Source organism: Trichosurus vulpecula, chromosome 5, assembly GCF_011100635.1.
Source record: "Trichosurus vulpecula isolate mTriVul1 chromosome 5, mTriVul1.pri, whole genome shotgun sequence".
Taxonomy (NCBI): domain Eukaryota; kingdom Metazoa; phylum Chordata; class Mammalia; order Diprotodontia; family Phalangeridae; genus Trichosurus; species Trichosurus vulpecula.
Window position 1 is genome coordinate 61,339,903 of NC_050577.1, and position 19,310 is coordinate 61,359,212.

Genomic DNA, 19,310 nt, shown 5'->3' on the forward strand with positions numbered 1-19,310 from the left:
ACTTTTTGGCCTGAGGGCAGAGCCATGAACTCCAAGGCTGTTTAAAAAGAAGTGAGCACAGTATTCTTCCATTTCCCACCGGCTGCATTGCTTTTTGGCTTCTCCATCATGCCCTCTTGCTAGGTACTCTCCCCACCCCCAGCCTTTCAACTTCCTTTTGTCTGTTGTTTCTGCCTCCTTAGACTTATTATGGTCATTGAGGGTGAGGACTGCCTTTTTTTTTTTTTTAAACTAGTATTTATCTCCCCAGCACTTAGCATAGTACCTGGCACACAGCAGATGTTTATTAAATGGTTTTTGATTGACTGACTACTCACTCTATGCTGTAGCCAACCTAGGCTACATAATTGTTCCGTGGACACATTGTATTTCCTAGTCTCATCTTCTTCCTTTGTGCAGTTTTCTTGCCTGATATGCCCGTCTCTCACTTTTCTATTTTGAAAATGTTCTCACCTTTAAAGTCCTAATGTAAATGCTTTGTCTGAAGTTACTCCCTGATTTTCTTTTTAACCAGATATGCTGTATCTTGCTTTGGGTCCTCATAGCACTTTGTGTATCCTGTGGACCTCTCTGCATTGTTTGAGCCAGTTATTTGTATTCTTTTCTGATCCTCTCCTCCGTTTCACTTGATGCTTATAAAAGACAGGAGATTCAGGTGTTCTTACTAATTTAGGTGTCATCATCTATCTGTAGCATAACACCTTGAGCAGAGCCTGGGATCCATTAATATTGGTTGGATTGTTTTGCATTTGGGGTCTAAGTAGTTGAGGCTAGAGGCTAAAGTGCTTATTTTATATTATTTTTAATGTATGGAAAACTGCTGATATGAATAACCCTATGACCATGCTGATAGAAGCAATTGATTTATCTGAGTTTATTTTTTGCAGTCAGATATTTTGAATGATTAAATACTCTCTGCCAATCATGTCGTCCCCGTCCCCCCCCCCCCCGCCCCCCAGCACTTGCAGCTGCCACCAACAAAACAAAGAAAAAAAACCGTTACCCCTTTTGTTGTGCTAAAATAAGTATGGATCATATGAACCTAAACCTGTATTTTACGTTTCTTAATTTATAGAAATATAAAGAAAAAGACAAACACAAACAAAAACATAAGAAGCAACCAGAACCGTCACCAGCCTTGGTTCCTTCTTTGACGGTTACTACTGAGAAAGTAAGTTAAATAATTGTAATTTTGTTATTTTATAGATTTTAAAATTTATATAGCATAAGATATAAAAATTACAGCCAAAAAACCCAAATTTTAACTTTACTGATGGAATGTTGCGCTTAGAGGACTGGGTTTTTTTTTTTCTGCCTACTTCTTGATACCTTGGAACACTTGCCCTCTTCCCCACCTTAATCCTTTCATTTCATACTACTTTATTTCTCCTTCATTCTTTATTTAGAGATTCTAGATCTTCAAAATATATAGATAAGAAGAGCTAAAAATTTCAAAATGATTATCTTAAGAGTAGTAATTATAGAAGTTTAATTTTACAAAACCAAGAATGGATTGTTTGATCTTCTTTTCATAATTAATCTTGGTTCATTTGATGATTGTGGCACCTTCCCCCATGGAGATAGCCTTCTGACTTTTCAGCAGTCTATGTGATTTAATTGTGTAGCACCCTGTCTGGGTCCACTTCCAACTCATAATGTAGGTTGGATCCTGAGATAGTGACCATCTACTTCTTCCTTCAGGGCTCTAGGAATCACTATGACTTACAATATTCTTACCCATGAGCCCTGATGCAATATGGCATTCTCCATTATTGATTAGCCAGTTGTATTGTTTAGCCTTTTAAAAGGGGTATTTACTCAAGAATTATAGCAAGAGCAGTAGTTACAAAACATCTCTCCCAGGATCAGCAGGTGCACATTCTTCCCTAATTGCTCACAGAGTCCATCTGGAGGCATGAATTTAAAATACTGTGACAGTGAGTCAAACAGGGATCATGTCAGGCTGAGATATACCTGCTGATTCTTGGTCCTAAAAGTTCATTTCTCCCTTTGGAGCATCTCTACCAAGTTTGCTTCTGGTGTGATGTTGCTAATGAACCAGTTGCTCCCTTGCTCAGCTGGACTAGCTCCTTGCATGGTGACATGGTGTTTTGACTGATGGATCAGTCCACAGTTGGACCGAATACTCAGGATTGGCTTCTTACCAAACTTAGCAGCTGTTGCTTCTGGCTCCAGGGATATCTTCTACCTGATCCTGTTGCTGAGTGGACTTCTCTGATAACTTGATGTTTTGAAGTCCATGATTATAACATATCTTCAGTTACTCATTCACCGAAGAGCAGGATAAAAGAAACACAGTAGAAACAGATTTGGCTCTGAAATCAGGTGCACATAGAGATTGTGTGAGAGATAGGATAGACTTTCCCTCCCTGACTCTGTAGTTCAGAGCATTCCTTATTCTAGAGCCTCCTGGGAAGAGAAGGAGAGATTGCCCATCCTCAGTTCTAGCAGTTGGGCCAATTAGAAGACTTTGTGTTCCCATAGTACCAACCCCTCATCATTCTTGGTCAGAGATAGACTCGTTAGCATCCATCATTAGCAGTCACCGTATTATACTACAATGATACCTAATAACTCCTATGCAAAAGACTTCTGTTCTAGAGAGGTGTATCCTTCTGGTATGAGAATCATAAAGGGTATAGTCTTGTAGTAGTAGGTGTTAAAAAATAATATTTTTCTTTATTTCTTAGTTGTGTTTGAGTGTAAATGAACACAGTCATTTGGAACTCTTAGTATTTTAACTTTTTAGAGTAATACATATTTTGAACCATAACCTTTCCTTCTTCAAACCATGTTTTGTTTTTGTCTCTATATTGCATTTACCAAATGGCCATTTCAGTTGCATAGTTTTTTGCTTGAATTTAAGTTTGTTGTTGTTAACAAGTTTAAGCTTTCTATTAGTGCCTGCTTTGTAGTCAGAATTGAGAAGGAAAGGGAATAAGCATTTAGAAATATTATCTCAATTTGATTCTCACAAGAACACTGGGAGGTAGGTGCTATAATGATCTTCATTTTACACTGAGAAAACTGAGGCAGCCAAAGTTAAATGTCTGTGAGGTCAGATTTGAACTCTCTTCTTCCTTACTCTAGAACTCTATTCACTGAAACATTAACTGCCTCAGACCAGAAAGACCAAAAATTCTGAAATGATCATCTTAAGGGAGGTAATTACAAAATTTTAATTTGAATAACCAAGAATGGATTGTTTAGTATTTTGTCATAGTTTTCATTTACTCAATGATTGTTTCCCCTCCTTCATGGAGATATACTTTTGACTTTTAATCAAAATATATGATTAAATTGTGTAGCACCCTTTCTGGGCCTATTTCCAAGTCATACTGGACCAGTAAGTTCGGTCCCTATTTAGTGACTGACTACTTCTCCCTTCAGGACCATAGGAGTAACTGTGAGATACTGTCACTTATAATGCTCTCGTTCCTGGGCCCTGATCCAGGATGGCTGTATTCTATTACGCTGCGGTTATAATAGTAATAACAACTACAATAATAATAGCAATAGCTAAATATAGCGCCTTCTGTGTGCCAGGTCCTGTGCTAAGCACTTTACAAATACTATTCCGTTTGATCCTCACAACATCATTGGGAGGCAGATGCTATCGTTACCTCCATTTTATAATTGAAGAGGCTGAGGCTGACAGAGTTTTCATAACTTTCCCATAGCTAGTAGATATCTGAGGCTGGATTTGAACTCAGATTTTCCTTATTCTAGGGCCAGCACACTATTACTGTTCCACCAGTGTACCATTCATTCATAAGGAGAAGAGAGTAACAGATAAATATATAGATGTTCATGTTGTGTTTCATATCCTAACGTTCTAATTATGGATTTTATACGTTCAGGACATAGACAAATTCAGATTCTTTGCACCAAACCTTTCTTAATGTCCCCACACATGCACAATCAGCTTGAAAACTGGAGTGAGTACTCTTTGTGATGTCAGAAGGAAGAATAAGGTTCAAGTTTGGGTATAAAGTGATTAAGAAGAGATAATGCTTCATCTAGCTTTGTCTGGAAGCATGTTATTCTATTTATGGATTATTTCAATTATTAGGAAATTCTTCCTTACATCAAACCTAAATCTACCTCACTGAAGCTTCACTGTTTCTAGTTCTGCCTTTTTGGCCAAATGGAACAAGTCTGACCTCTCCTTCCCAAGATAACTTTACATACTTCAAAAACTTGTGAGTTTTTGCCAGAATAAGTGACCTCGTATTCTTTAAGTTATCCTCATGTGGCATTTACTCAAGGCTCTTCATCATCCTGATTACTGTCTTGTGGACATTATCCAGACCTCAGCACAACATCCCAGATGTAGTCTGACCAGAGAGGAGCAGTGAGGGCCTTTCACCTCCTATTGCTTAGAAGCTGTGAACTTCTTAATATTGCCAAAATTATGCTAGCTTTTTTGGCTACCACATTACACCACTGATTCGTTGATTTTGAAAGAGCCACCAAAATCCCTATGTCTTATTCAGGAAATGTGTTGTTTAACTTTTTACTTCCCATCCTGTACTTGTGAAATTAATTTTTTGGACCTAAGGTAAACCTTCTAAAAATCCCTCATAAATTTTGTCTCACTAGATTGGGTCCAGCACTGTGACCTTTCCAATTTTGGGGGGATCTTGATGGTGCATTAGCTATCTGTCCCGTCAAGCTTTATTTTATCTGCAAATTTGATCAGAATACCCTGTATACCTTTATTCAAATAAAGAAATGTTAAGCAGCATTATTTATTAAAAGGATCTTATTTTATATGTGTGTATATAAATAAACATAAATACACATTTGTGTAGAGTGATTTTTAAAATATCTTCAAGAAGGAAAATATTTCTGTTTTGATACTATTAGTGATGTGGCACTTCTCTCATCCTTTGAATATGAAAAGTCATTCATGGCTTCTCAGCCTGTAATGATTGTCCATATCTTTCCATAAAGTCTCAAAAGATGATTTACCCTATTTGTGTAGATCTTCCTGCCATTCTTGTAATATTTTGTGACTACCAGGGCAACACTAATCAGTTATCCCTCATTCTTTTCCTTTATGACTAGCCCACATCTTTGGGTCTTGATTTCCTGGATGATAGTTTTTAAACCGTTTCTTGTATACAAGCTATTATTGCTAATGTGCTATAGCTTACCACCCCATTATCTTTCTTCTGTGTCACCTGCATTTTTAATTTTCTGAGATGATGGTTTTCTCTAAATTATAGTCATATAGAATCACCAGTGGAATGTTGGTCTTGAAAAAAAGGACTTTTGTTATATTGAACAATTGAGCCATTGGGGATCAGTGAAATTAAATCTATCCAGTTCTCTTACTCTCTTTTTGCTCTGGGCTTGGGTCACTATCCAAATTTAATTCCTCTCCAAGTTGTGTAGTGGTAGACTAACTCAGTGGACTCTATCCAACTGTGTCATTGTTTGGTCAAAATATGTTCCTCATTTCTTCTGTGTGGATTGCTATGTCTGCCTCTTTTGAGTGATTGTAGAGGTCTCAGTACATTCGTCATAGTGTCATCTCCAAACAACGGCATCTGGAGAACCATCTTGTCCATAGGCAATCTCTTCCCTTTGGCTAAACAAGGCTCTTTTACAGTGCTTTTGTTACTGAAATGAATTTAATATTCTCAGTACATTTTAAAAAGCCTTTTCAAGGTTAAAATTCTGGGGAAAGATTTCATTAGGGGAGAGTCCAAATATTCTGCACTCTTCTAACTTCCAAATTTAAAAAAACCCATAAATTTGACAAAATAGGCTTCTTTAGTATGTTTTTTAAAGTTATGATCAATTTAAAATAATCTTTGACGTTTTTGATACTGGCTCTTCTCTTTTTCCCTTCTGGCAATAGAAAAAAAATTCTAATAATATATTTTTCTTTCTATTTTCTTTTCCTATTTTCTTTTGCAAAAGTAAGTGAGAATGCTCATTTATTAAAAGCATGTTTCACTTTTAGAAATTCAAAATAAGTGGCTTGAATTATTTGCACCTTTCTTCCAGTCTTCTGGTGTAAGTGGCCAATCAAGTTGCGTTGTTTTTTTAATCCAGTGAATATGAGATTGTGCTTAACTTTAAGCTTTGTCTGCTTATTTCCCCACACACATTTGGATTGAATTCTGAGACTTTTATGAAATTTCATTGCTTTTTTAAAAATTCCATTCTTTTAGGATCCAAAGATTTAATCACTATTTTGAAGACATTTCACTTCTATTCCAACAAGTGAATGAATGAGTGAAGGAATGAAACATTTGTTCTAGTCTGTTGATTGCTTCGTTACTTCTCAGAGGAGATTGATGTTGAAGGAGATGGAGACATTTTTCTGTGTTCTTAACTATGAATGTTAAGAATGGTGTTTGTTCTATTGTATTGGAATGTTTTAATATACTTTGTTCCATCTTACTAAATAAAAATGCTAAAGATCACTTTAGTAACCCAAGATCAGTCTAAGCAATCTTTCCATGTTAAATATTAAGGTTATAAATATATGACTCTTACCTGCCAGGAAACTTTAACTCTTGATATTTTAAATCCTTTAGTATAAGGATAACTCTTGTATATAGACTTTACTTTCTATTCTCTTAGTTTCTTTATAATATTCTTGAGTTTGCTCTCTCCGTTCATCACTTCTAGACTCTTCTTCCCCCCTCATTTAAAAAAAGAGAGAGAGTTCTTGGGAAAAACTGTTATTTTATAGTTGAACATTTTGTCTAAAAAGTGACTCATTATATGTGATTATTATCTCATCTGAACTTAGCTATTTCAAATGAGATAATATTTATCTAGTGCTTAGCATAATGCCTGGCATGTAGCAGGTGCTATACAGATACTTACTCTCTTACCTTTCCCTGTATTTGTCGAGGGCAGTACCATTTTCCCAGTCATCTAGACTTGCCATTTCACTGTCATCCTTGACTTATTCTCACTCCATTTATCTAGTCAGTTGCCAAATATTGTAGTAACTACCATGATAACATCTCTTGTATCCATTACCTTCTCTCTACCCACCTAGCAACCATCCTAGTTCAAGTCTTTAGCACTTCCCACTTACTAGAGCATTAACCTTCTAATTGGTCTTCCTCCAGACATCCTCCACACAGTTGCCAAACTGATCTTCATAACACTCAGGTTTAGTTATGTTATTTCCCTACTCAGTAAAATCCAATTATTTACCTTTCATCTCTAGAATCAAATATAATCTACTCTGTTTGGCGTTTTGATAACCTGGACCTGAGTTACCTTTGTAGCCTCATACTTCACTCTGTATACTTTGTGGTCTAGCCAAACTGAACTACTTACTGTTCCTCAGACATGATATTCCATTTCTGTTGCATTGACTGTCCTCCATGACTCAAATGCATTCCCACCTGTTTCTTATCATCTCTATTTTCCCTCACAATTCTGTTCAATTTTCACCCTCTGCATGAAGCCTTCCAACCTCAAATGATTTGTATTTATTTTAAGGGTGTGTGTGGGTGTGTGTAGAATGTAAGCCCCTGAGGGCAGGGACTATTTCTCTTTTGTGTTTTTATTCCTAGGGCCTAGCAGTAACCTGGCACCTTAATGGGCACTTAATACATTTTTTTAATTGATTGATTGACGTTTGCTTTGTGAGTTTTAATGATTATTGAGGAAGCCAGACTCTCCGTATTTTTAGCCCTTATTATATATTTTTAAGTATGAGCTTAAAACTTTTAAGACCGCCACAATAATTCTTCACCTAATTATGCTTTTAATATTGTGTCAATCTTACGAGTACTAAGTACTATTTAGGAGTACTATTTATTTTTCTTTTAAATAGTGGAATTGGGCCACTACAACTAACCAGTCTTTCTTGGCAGGTTCCAGAGATTTTGAGGAAAGAAAAAAATTATTTTGTAATGACATGGCACTGAGATAATGTATATAAAGTGCATTGTATACCTTAAGTGCTACAAAAATGTCAGCTACTGTTGTGATTTGTCCAGGTCATAATAACGCTGTTCCTTCTTTATTTTACTTTTTTTTAAATCAAAAGTCACTTTGTTTTGTTGTCTCAGTGTTATTTTTTTGACAGAAATTTCTGATATCAGTGTTTTGGAATTTAAACATTGGATTGCTAAATCTTCTGGTTTGTAATTTATGTTTGTATATTATATAATATTATTTCTGAAAATTTTTATTTTTTGTAATTTAAAAAATCTTTATTTTTGCAATTTTATAATTTAGCCTTTGGTACTTAATAGTTCAAAGGCTTTTTAATCTTCTAAGAGAGAAAATGAATTTTATTTCAGTATTGTTGACTACTCACTAAAAAGAATGGTAATATTAATATCTTATGTCATTTTTAAATAACGGAGAAGTTATTCAGTGTTTTTAAAGACAATGATTCATGAAGAGTTGTTAAAGAGAAAATAGGCAACTATTTGTTATTAATGTGATAGCATGTACTCATTGAATAATTTTATAAAAAGAACATTGTAACTGTGGTATTTGATTTCACTATGACAGTTGAGCTGCTGCACTCTTTTGATATGTTAACTACTGGGCCTTCTAGATTAAGACTCTTAGTTATAATTAAAAATGTAGGAGTTGACCTTTTTTGTTTTATATATGCTCTCTTGGTTCAGTGGACCAGGCTTGTTTTCTTGATGTGCCAGATATCAATAGGTAATAGTGAAAAAATGTTTGGATGACATAAGCATAGAGCAAAATTGTGTGGGTCACTAATGCAAATTAAGATTCTACTATAAGCATGGATTTACTTGAGAAAATAAGTATTTGTGTTTTATAACTTATGTTGGTTATTTTTATATTATAACGACTTTTGTTTAGCATTATCTATAAATCTAACCACCTTTCTCTTTTTTTTTTTTTTTTGCTAATAGAAAAAAATAAAATTTTAACTAAAGTGCATTTTCTCCTATGATGGGGTGTCTTGAATCCATTGTCACTTCAAAGTTTTCTAGGATTGAAAATTTCCCCTTTTTCAGGAAAAAAAAAGCTAATTGTGATTAAATTATGGCCATTGAAGTTTACTTGGCTTTGTCATTCATGGCTTTCTTTGTATTGCCTTTTCTAACATAGTAAATTTTGTAAATAATTTTTACTGAATTTATGGTCTTCAGCATATGGGCAATTTTGTACTTTAGGTCAATAGACTTTCCAATTAAATTCACCAACCCTAATTTATACGTATATGTAGAAGCTAATATTATATTTCCATTTACAGTACTCCCAGTGAGTTTTCTCTCCTTCCCTCACTTGACACATGAGTGAAGAGTACCAATGTGTTTTTTTTACATGACTTTTGACCTGCACTGGGTCATACAGGGTCAGATGTGAGTGGGATGGAGACCTTCAGGACCAGCCCAAGCTAATGGAAAAATGATTGAAAAGTGAGCTGGGGTGGTTTCCAAATTGACCTGCCCAGCATGGAAAAGGTTCGTGTTTCTAAAGTAAGCCATGAAGTTTAACCAACTTAAATCCTATTGGTCTGTTAAATGGGATTTTATCTTTTACTAAGCCCACTTTGAAGCCTGTTGGGCATGCTTGTGGATTATATAGTTCAGGAGAATAGTGATGAGCTCTGTTTTGTTAGACCTCCTTGTGTTTATATTTGAAAAATGGAAAATAGATAAGTGAGACTGGAGAAAAATCAGAAAATATTCCCAGTAAATAGTTAATTTTCATTGGAATATATCCCTTCCTCTCCTTTCCCCCTACTTCTAAACATCAATTTTACTAAAAGCTTTTTAACCATTTTGCTCAGTACAAACCTCATAGCCCTCTCCTCATTTTTCAAATATATCTGGCAGTTTGTATTGAGTGGTAAGTGTATGGTGGAGGTTTCAGATTCTAATTTGTATTTTGCAAGTTTTGATTCCTCATATCAATCTAGGTATATCACTATGATTAAACAGTTTTTTCTTTTAAAAATATATTTAGCCTTAAAATGGAGGGAAGAACTATTTTTTTATGTGTGGTAGGAAGATATCTACAAAATCTTACATGTTGGAGGCATTTCGATTATTCTACACAAATTGCCATTTTTAGTTTTCTAATTTGGCTTTATTTGGACAGTGTCATGCAAATTATAATAAACTTATTTAAGCAAATGTTTATCTAGCCTTCAAAAAAATAATCTTTATCAATTTGAAGTGTATTTTGAAGTACAGTAATTCTTAAGAAATATTGCTCTGCAAAATAGCTTTTCTCTATAATTCTCCTCTTACCCACTTCAGCATGGAAATCATTTCCACTTTGAATATTTAAATCTTTCTGCCTTTTTAAAACATCTTCCCCCTCTTCCCTGAGTTCTTTAAAACATTCTTGCTCTGTCCTTCCTAGATTTTCTTCCTGTTCTCATGGGCATAGTGATTTAAAGTAGTCATCCCTAGTTCTTTGCAGTTGTCCTGTTGTTATGCTGAATACCAAAATGGTTTTTATAATTTAATAATGAAAGCAGTGTTTTCTTATGATGGGAAAGAATGCAGTTTTCAGATGTTTCATGGTGCCTTCAGTTTTATTTTTTGTCACTTAATAAATATGATTACTACTATAATGTGCACTTTCACTGATTGCTGCAATCTAATGCTCTACTAGTCATGTTGTCAGCTGATACTCTAACATGAAGAAGCATACATTTAAAATAGCCATATGTATAATCTTAATTCAATGTTAGAGTAAATTTAAAGTTTTTTTTAGATGTGTATTGTAAACTGGTTTGATTTGTAGCACGGAAAATGAACCATAGGCTATTTATGTGTTTTCTTAAATATGCAATATTCATTTTTCATAAGGTGACATGCAGTCTGAGGTTTTTTTTTGGTGGTCTAATTTAGTCCTTTTATTTTTTTTTCTTTTACTTCCTTTTTTTAATCCAAATGTTAGACATACACAAGCACTAGCAACAGCTCTATGTCAGGCTCATTGAAGCGCTTGGAAGATACTGCAGCTCGATTTACAAATGCAAATTTCCAGGAAGTCTCCTCACTCACTTCAAGTGGAAACGATGTGTCAGAGACTAGAGGGTCAGAGAGCAAAGGGAAGAAATCAGCAGGTCACAGCTCAGGTCAGAGGGGAAGAAAGCCTGGTGGTGGAAGGAATCCAGGAACAACTGTATCAGCAGCTAGTCCTTTTCAGCAAGGTATTAATTATGGTGCTATAGTTATAACATTGTTTTCTTTTTCATCAAAAGTAGTTAAATTTTGCAAAAGATAATTGTTCTTTTAGTCTTGGCTAATGAAAGAAATTAAGTTGGAACATATAAAAATAGTTAAATGGTAATATACCTAGTCCAGGTTAATATGCTTTGAAAAGGGGGGGGGGAATTAAATGTTAGATGACCAATGGTTTCTTTTATATATTGATGTATGTTGAAGTTGAACTGAATTTTCATTGTAAATGAATTCAATATAAAACTTGAGATTTGGGTGACAATAGAGAATATATAGCTTAAGACTTGGTGATTTTGTTTGTCTTGGTTCAAATATATGTAGCTCTAGCTTTTATTTTTGTCTTAATTAAAAATAATTGCTTTCTTTAACCAATAACTTTAAGATTGTTCTGTTTCTACTACAGCATAGGCTTATATTCTTTTATTACTATAAATTACTATAAATATTTACTAAATTTGTCACTTTCAAAAGACAAGTTTCTTTTTAGGCTATACAGTAGTCTTTCCGCTCTGTTGGTTAATTTGGCACTTTTATTTCCCTTTTCCAATTAAAATTCCCTTTCCTAAAACTACAACAACAAAAAAAAATCAATTTTTATAGCTAATATGTAATCCATCTTGAAGAATGTTTGTCCTTTAAATTTCTAGATGACTAATTTTCAGGGAAAAACAGTATTTCTCAAGCATATTTATTTACTTCTAACAAATGTGTTAAAAGTCTTTGTCATAGAAATACTAATCCCATCAGAGTTTTGTTCTGTTTAATTTTGCTTGTACTTATATACTGAGATGTTAAGTATGCACACACACAAATACAAGTAAAAATTGCCAAATATTTTATCTGTACTTTATATATTAACTATCTGTTTTCTGTTAGCCCTTTAGGGGTAAATAAGCAAAATTTTTGTCTTCCTATGACATTATTTCATTAAAGTAATCATACTTTAAAATTCAGTTCAACAAACTTTTATATAAAATTCCTTAGTCTGTAATTCCTTAGAAAAATGTAGTGTAGCATGTTTTATACACAAAGGATTATTTTAGACATAATTTTTCATATCCTTTTTCATTCCTTCTTGAAGGAATTATTTAAAAAGTAAAGCAAAATTGTAAAACATCCCAGGAATTTACAATATGTTGTAGATGAATAAAATTGTTAGCTCATAAAATAGGCTTGTTTTGCAATTTTACTTTTGGAAAATAATATGATCTTATTTAAATTTTTGCATTACATTTATTCACACTTTAAATCTGATATTAATAGGACTCAAATATTCTCTTATAATTAAGATGCAGATTTTCACTAGCATAATTGGATTTCTGAGTTCGTTTTTATTGTTCTGTCTTTGAATTGAAAATCTTGTTAGAAAACCCATGTTCTTAAATTTCATAAAAATTAAAGAAAATTTTCAAAAAACCTATATCATAGGCAAACACTAGAGATATTCGTGCCATATTTTTATGCGAGAATTTATGTATTGTATGTAAACTTTTAAAATCTTTAATTCTGGTAATCAGGAAATGAAGAAAGTTTATTTTTGTTTTATATCAGAATGAGGAGGTGTGTTAGAGAAGATATACTTTCAAAGTATTGATACTATTATATGCTTCTAAATATTTGTTAATTTAATATAATTTAGTTCATGCTGTGGTAAATTTTTAATACCAGATGTAAAAACAAAAAAAATTGTAAATGCAAGACAGATGGTGACAGATCAGGATTGATGATGGAGAACCTCTTTATAGCTGCTAATTAAGTGACAAAACTGGTTGTCCTTAAATCATTGAAATAATGAAAATGATATAGTATAAGCTGGTTGTTAATGTGTATGCTTTTCTACTTAAATAATTTTAAAATGTTGATCTTAATGGGCCTGCCAACAAAATATTTGGTGAAGTTAAGAAGCAAAATGTTTTATATGCCCATGAAATAATTTAAGAACAAAGTTCTTACTTTTGAACATCTGTATTCAGATGACTTTTATGTGTTTCTTGATAAAAACAGATCTAAATAATATAATTTTTCTCTACATGTAAAAATATTGTGCTGTTAAATTTATTACTTAACCCCTTGAAAGTTCCTTTTTGCTGTTTGAAAGTGTGTTTCATTTTGAGTTTCTTTATACTATTTATATTTATATTATTAAGATAAAACATGATACTGGTCAAGCTTACAAAACATGTACTGGGTCAAAAATGGGTCAGAATTTGTCAGTTCACTTCATTATAAAAAGTATATTTTGCCATATGTTTGTCAGAGGAGAGGATAGTTAAAAATGTTTTTTGGATCTGACTGTATTAAATTTTCAGGATGAAATAAGGGCACTTAGTAAAAATGTATGCTCCCATAGATGAATTGAGTTACTCCAAAGAGATACATTTAAACACTTTCCACCTACTACCCTCTTGCTTCCATTTGATCCATTTGAGGGGAAGGGAAGAGAGCAAAAAAGGCACCAAGACTAAAAAATAAGTTGACTTGATTTCCTTTTTAGCTGCATTAGTAATGGATTGGAAGACATCTAGGAAGTTCAGGTCCTGTCTACTCATGAGCATGCCAGCATTTGTAATCTTTGGTAGAATGATTGGAATAAAAAATGGCAAAATTAATACTTGACCTCTTTCGTCACACATAGTTATGTAATCAACTATTCATCTTATCATTTGATCAACTACATCCAGAAAGAAGGACTTTGGTTCATAAAAGCATATGAGCAGTACTCACAGTCCTCTTTGTATTGTTAATATTTGAATGAGGATGAGGTTCCCTTTCCCTTTCTTCCTCCTAAGTAAATTTAAAGTCTTGTCAGGTTTCCCTGCAGCTTTGGGTTGTCCAAAGGAAACCCTCCTACTGTTTATAGTTTTAGCCACATTCTGCACAGCTGCTTGAGAAAAAAGTTGAGAGGTGAGGGTCCTCCCAAAAGGTAGGTTCTTTGGTGGAATTTTAAAACATGCATAAAATAGTCTTCTCAGAGTCCTTTGCCTTTTAAGATAAAAAATGTATATTTGCCAATATGTCGTTTTCTTTTCAACTGCGACAACAATTTTTAAATCGTGTTTGTCAGGAAACCCAACATTTTTTTATTGCAAAATAATAGTCCTTAGTTTTATGTTAAATTTACTCTTTTCTTTTTTGCAAATGAATTATTAAAGCTGGTTCACTGATGAGATATTTTTGTATCCAATTTTTCCCCTGTCCCATCCTGTCTTTTTACTACAGGAAGTTTTTCAGGAACTCCAGGCAGTGTAAAATCATCTTCTGGAAGTTCTGTCCAGTCTCCCCAGGATTTCTTGAGCTTTTCAGAATCAGACCTGCGCAATGACAGTTACACTCACTCCCAACAGTCATCATCAACCAAAGATGTACATAAAGGAGAATCTGGAAGCCAGGAAGGAGGGGTGAATAGTTTTAGTTCCTTAATGGGTCTCCCTTCAACATCAGCAGTTGTTTCACAGCCTAAAAACTTTGAAAATTCACCTGGAGACTTGGGTAATACCGGCCTTACTACTGCAGGATACAAACGAGTCCAGTGTTCTGGCATTGAAGAGGAAACTGTAAAGGAAAAGAAGAGAAAAGGAAGTAAACAAAATAAACATGGGCCTGGACGACCCAAAGGAAACAAAAATCAAGAGAATGTTTCCCATCTCTCTGTTTCGTCTGCTTCTCCAACATCATCTGTAGCATCTGCTGCAGGAAGTGTAACAAGCTCTAGTCTTCAGAAATCTCCGACATTGCTCAGGAATGGAAGTTTACAGAGTCTTAGTGTTGGCTCTTCTCCTGTTGGTTCAGGTAGGGATTTGTCAGTTTTTATTTTCCAAAACGTGTTTCAGTTTTTATGTGTGCTTGTGTGTGTGTGTTTGTGTGTGTGTGTGCGCGCGCGCGCGCACGCAAGCGGTTTATAACAATACTGCTAAGAATTGTGATGTCTATACTAATGTTAAATTTCACCCAATTCATACAGGACCACGATTTTAGTAGGTCAGATCTTTTCCTTCCCACCACAATCTGCAAACTTAATTAAGATTTATTCAGAAGTTCCCTGCTTAAGATCTGTTAACTTTATGGACTTCAGGTTGAAGTATAGTTATTTCTGTAAATGTTTTGTAATAAAAATAAAGATCATGCAGTTTCCTGAGAACTGGTGTGAGTTTTTAAATGCCTTTACTTTTGAGATCCCTTTCCTCAAAGTTTAGGTCTATAATTCTGATATATCTGAAGTTTAGCATTCTAATACTATTCTTTATTTTGGTAGGACAATTTTGACTGAATGGTAAATGAATTAATTTGAAGTATGAAAGCCATTTGTTACTGGCTTTGATGTAATGCTGTCATTTCATGTTTCAAATTTGTTAACAATTTTAGTGCTTTATATATAGAAACGCATGAATGTTTCCAAATTTGTTTTTTTTTTTAAATTTCCACAGGCCTTTATTATTTGTATTGTGATTATTGCTTTTCACTTTTGTTTAAACTTTGAAAAAGTGTGTGACCTGTATAGAAATTTGCTACTTAGCTTTTCTGTCTTTCTTTCCTTCCTTCCTTCCTTCCTTCCTTCCTTCCTTCCTTCCTTCCTTCCTTCCTTCCTTCCTTTCTTCCTTCCTTCCTTTCCTCCTCCCTTCCCCCCTCCCTCCCTCTTCCCTTGGCCCCCCCCCCCCCCCCCCTAATTTGTAGAATTATAATTGGGATATTAGATTTTTGGGTAATGAATGGCATGAAAGGGTCTTTATTGTATCCTAAATCTTTGTCTTTAGGATATTACTATATTTAAAAAAAAAAAGACTTGAATTTTGACCAGAGTAGGATTTGTGTGACTGTTTTTGTTATTTATAAAATACCTTAAGTGGTAGGAAAAATACGGTGAAAACAAAAGGAGGGAGAGCCATCTGAGAGTATTAACGTGTGCGTTTTATAAAAATGAAATTATACAATTTTATAGGAACTTTAAAAATGCAGATTTTTTTTTCAGAGTCAGGTTTTTATTCAGATAATTTTATCAGCATACAAACATGGTGCTTTAAAAATTCTGATGCTTAGCATTTATGTTAAAATATCAGTATCTAGTATTGTATCTTTTGGAAATATAATCAATTGGTGAAATGTGTGTGACATCAGTGCAAGCTGAGCTTTGGTAGGATACCTACGCTGAAAATGTATGTCTTTGAAATTTTTCTCTCTTTTACAATCTTCTGAGTTACCAAAAAACTTTATTTAAATTCTTTAAAATTATTTTTGTAATCTAGAGTTATTTTAATAATTTTAATGTATGTATATTTGGTATGGAATTTTGAGAATCAGCAGTTACAAGTTTGATAGTTTAAAAAGTCACTTAATTTATGAATTAGGTTTATAACTTTGTATGGTATGTATTAAGTACTGTTCAAGGCATTTCATATAGTCCTGAGTCATCACAGAAATGACATCTTGTACCCTTAAATTTAACATTTATAACAAATTCTTACTAAAATGTCCATATACAGTAGAACCTTGGTTTACAAATTTAATTCATTCTGAGATTCTGTTCGTCATGCTATTTGTTCGTATCGCCAAGCGAATTTTCCCATGGGAAATAATGTAAAGTCGGATGATCGGTACCACATCCCCAAAAAATTCATATAAAAATAATTATAATTTTAAGTTAGTTTTTGTCCCTAATGCAATAGCGATGATTAGTACACAATATAAACCGAAAATAAAACAAATTAAACTGCACTTCACCTTTGAGAAGAGTCATGGCTAGTATGAGGGAGATGAAAGGGAGGAGGGGGAGGAAGAGGAAGGGGTTATTGCTTGGAAGGAGAATCTCCTTCCATGAGAACATTGGGGATTTCAACATTGAAAGTGTTCTCTCTTATGCCAGTTTCACTAAAAGTAAGACTAACACTACTGCCTTCACTTACTTTTCATTTTTTAGAATCACTTTCATGTTTTGACTCACTGATTTTTTTCTTTACTTTCACTTCTGACTAGGAATCTACGTAATGACACTGGTTTTTGATGTTTTTTCAGAATGTCACAGAAATGTGACATTGTATCATCGTTAAAAATATTTGTGGCTCTCATTGCTACAGCCTTATTTGGGTGAGGTTTTTCAACAAAGTTTTGCACTTTTTCTGACATCTGATAAACCTCCCTAATCTCACTTTATATGAGGGATTCCTCCGACCTCTCAACCTCCTCCTCAGATGAGATATCCTCTTTAACCTCTCACTGTTGCTCCTCATGCAGATCCATCAGTTCTTCCTTTGTTTGATATATGAAAGCAAAAACAAAAAAACAAAAAAAAAAACCATTGCCATAGTTGAGCATCATCCCTTCGTGAGCTGTTCAAGTTCAAACATGATGTGCATAATCTGAATTTTTCTTCTTCCTGCAAGACAAATTTTGTGAAAGATTCTTCCTAATCCTACGAAGCATACATAAACCAGGTTACTTGTAAACCTAGATACTACTGTATGCTTGTCAGTTGGTCAGATTGAATCGTACTACTTTTTACAGGCCCAACCAAAGCACTTAGCTTTATCCAGTGTTTCTGTGTCAAGGGCTGTTTCCAGGGTTGTGCAACAAACAGAATGTATTTGTGTGAAAATGTAGTACTCCACTGTTCTTCTTCCCTCTCTCCATCTTAGGTATTTCTTAGTGGGGCAGTGTCCTAAATGATCCACTGTGGTTTCATTTCCTGACACACACTTGTATGTCGTATGTATTTATAAATGATAGTATATTAGGCTCGGTAATTTTTTTAAGTTTATTTAACATACTTAGTTTTCAGCATTGATTTTCACAATAGTTTGAATTACAAATTTTCTCCCCATTTCTACCCTCCCCCCCACTCCAAGATGGCGTATATTCTGGTTGCCCTGTTCCCCAGTCAGCGCTCCCCTCTGTCACCCCACTCCCCTCCTATCCCCTTTTCCCTTCCTTTCTTGTAGGGCAAGATAAATTTCTACACCCCATTGTCTGTGTATCTTATTTTCTGGTTGCATGCAAAAACATTTTTTTTGTTGTTTTTGAACATCTGTTTTTAAAACTTTGAGTTCCAAATTCTCTCCTCTCTTCCCTTCCCACCCACCCTCCCTAAGAAGTTAAGCAATTCAACATAGGCCACATGTGTATCATTATGTATAACCCTTCCACAATACTCATGTTGTGAAAGACTAACTATATTTTGCTCCTTCCCAACCCATCACCCTTTATTGAATTTTCTCCCTTGACCCTGTCCCCTTTCCAAAGTGTTTGTTTTGATTACCTCCACCCCCATCTGCCCTCCCCTCCATCATTCCCCCCCCCCCCCCCCCCCCATTTATTTTTATCTTCTTCCCTCTTCTTTCCTGTGGGGTAAGATTCCCAACTGAGTATGTATGGTATTCCCTCCTTAGGCCAAATCTGATGTGAGCAATGTTCACTCATTTCCCCCGTCATCTGCCCTCTCCCTTCCTCCCACAGAACTGCTTGCTCTTGCCTCCTTTATGCGAGATAATCCACCCCATTCTATCTCTCCTTATCTCCCTCTCTCAGTATGTTCCTCTCTCATCCCTTAATTTGATTTTATTTCTTTTAGATATCTTCCCTTCATCTTCAACTCACCCTGTGTCCTCTCTCTCTCTCTCTCTCTCTCCCCCCCCATACACACACACACACACACACACACACACAGACACACACACACACACACACATAGATATATACATACATACACATTCACCCATATATATATACATAAACATATATGTATGCATATTCCCTAGCTACCCTAAAACTGAGGTCTCATGAATCATACACATCATCTTTCCATGTAGGAATGTCAGCAAAACAGTTCACCTTCAGTAAGTTCCTTGCAATTTCTTTTTCTTGTTCTTTTTCTTGATTACCTTTTCATGCTTCTCTTGATTCTTGTTTTTGAAAGTCAGATTTCCTATTCAGTTCTGGTCTTTTCACTGAGAAAGCTTGAAAGTCCTCTGTTTTATTGAAAATCCATATTTTGCCTTGGAGCATGATACTCAGTTTTGTTGGGTAGGTGATTCTAGGTTTTAATCCTAGCTCCATTGACCTCTGGAATATTGTATTCCAAGCCCTTCGATCTCTTAATGTAGAGGCTGCCAGATCTTGGGTTATTCT

General features: G+C 34.5%; 1 protein-coding gene across 5 annotated transcripts in view; it reads left to right on the forward strand.

Annotated features, from left to right (window-relative positions):
* The window catches only part of MLLT10 (MLLT10 histone lysine methyltransferase DOT1L cofactor), a 227,670-nt gene that overhangs the window by 115,310 nt on the left and 93,050 nt on the right, over positions 1-19,310 (forward strand). For all 5 annotated transcript variants that reach the window (XM_036759451.1, XM_036759452.1, XM_036759454.1 and 2 more), the window contains 3 exons: positions 1,076-1,171; positions 10,909-11,164; positions 14,415-14,984. In XM_036759451.1, coding sequence (XP_036615346.1) covers positions 1,076-1,171; positions 10,909-11,164; positions 14,415-14,984 — 922 coding nt within the window. The remainder of the gene's footprint in view (positions 1-1,075; positions 1,172-10,908; positions 11,165-14,414; positions 14,985-19,310) is intronic.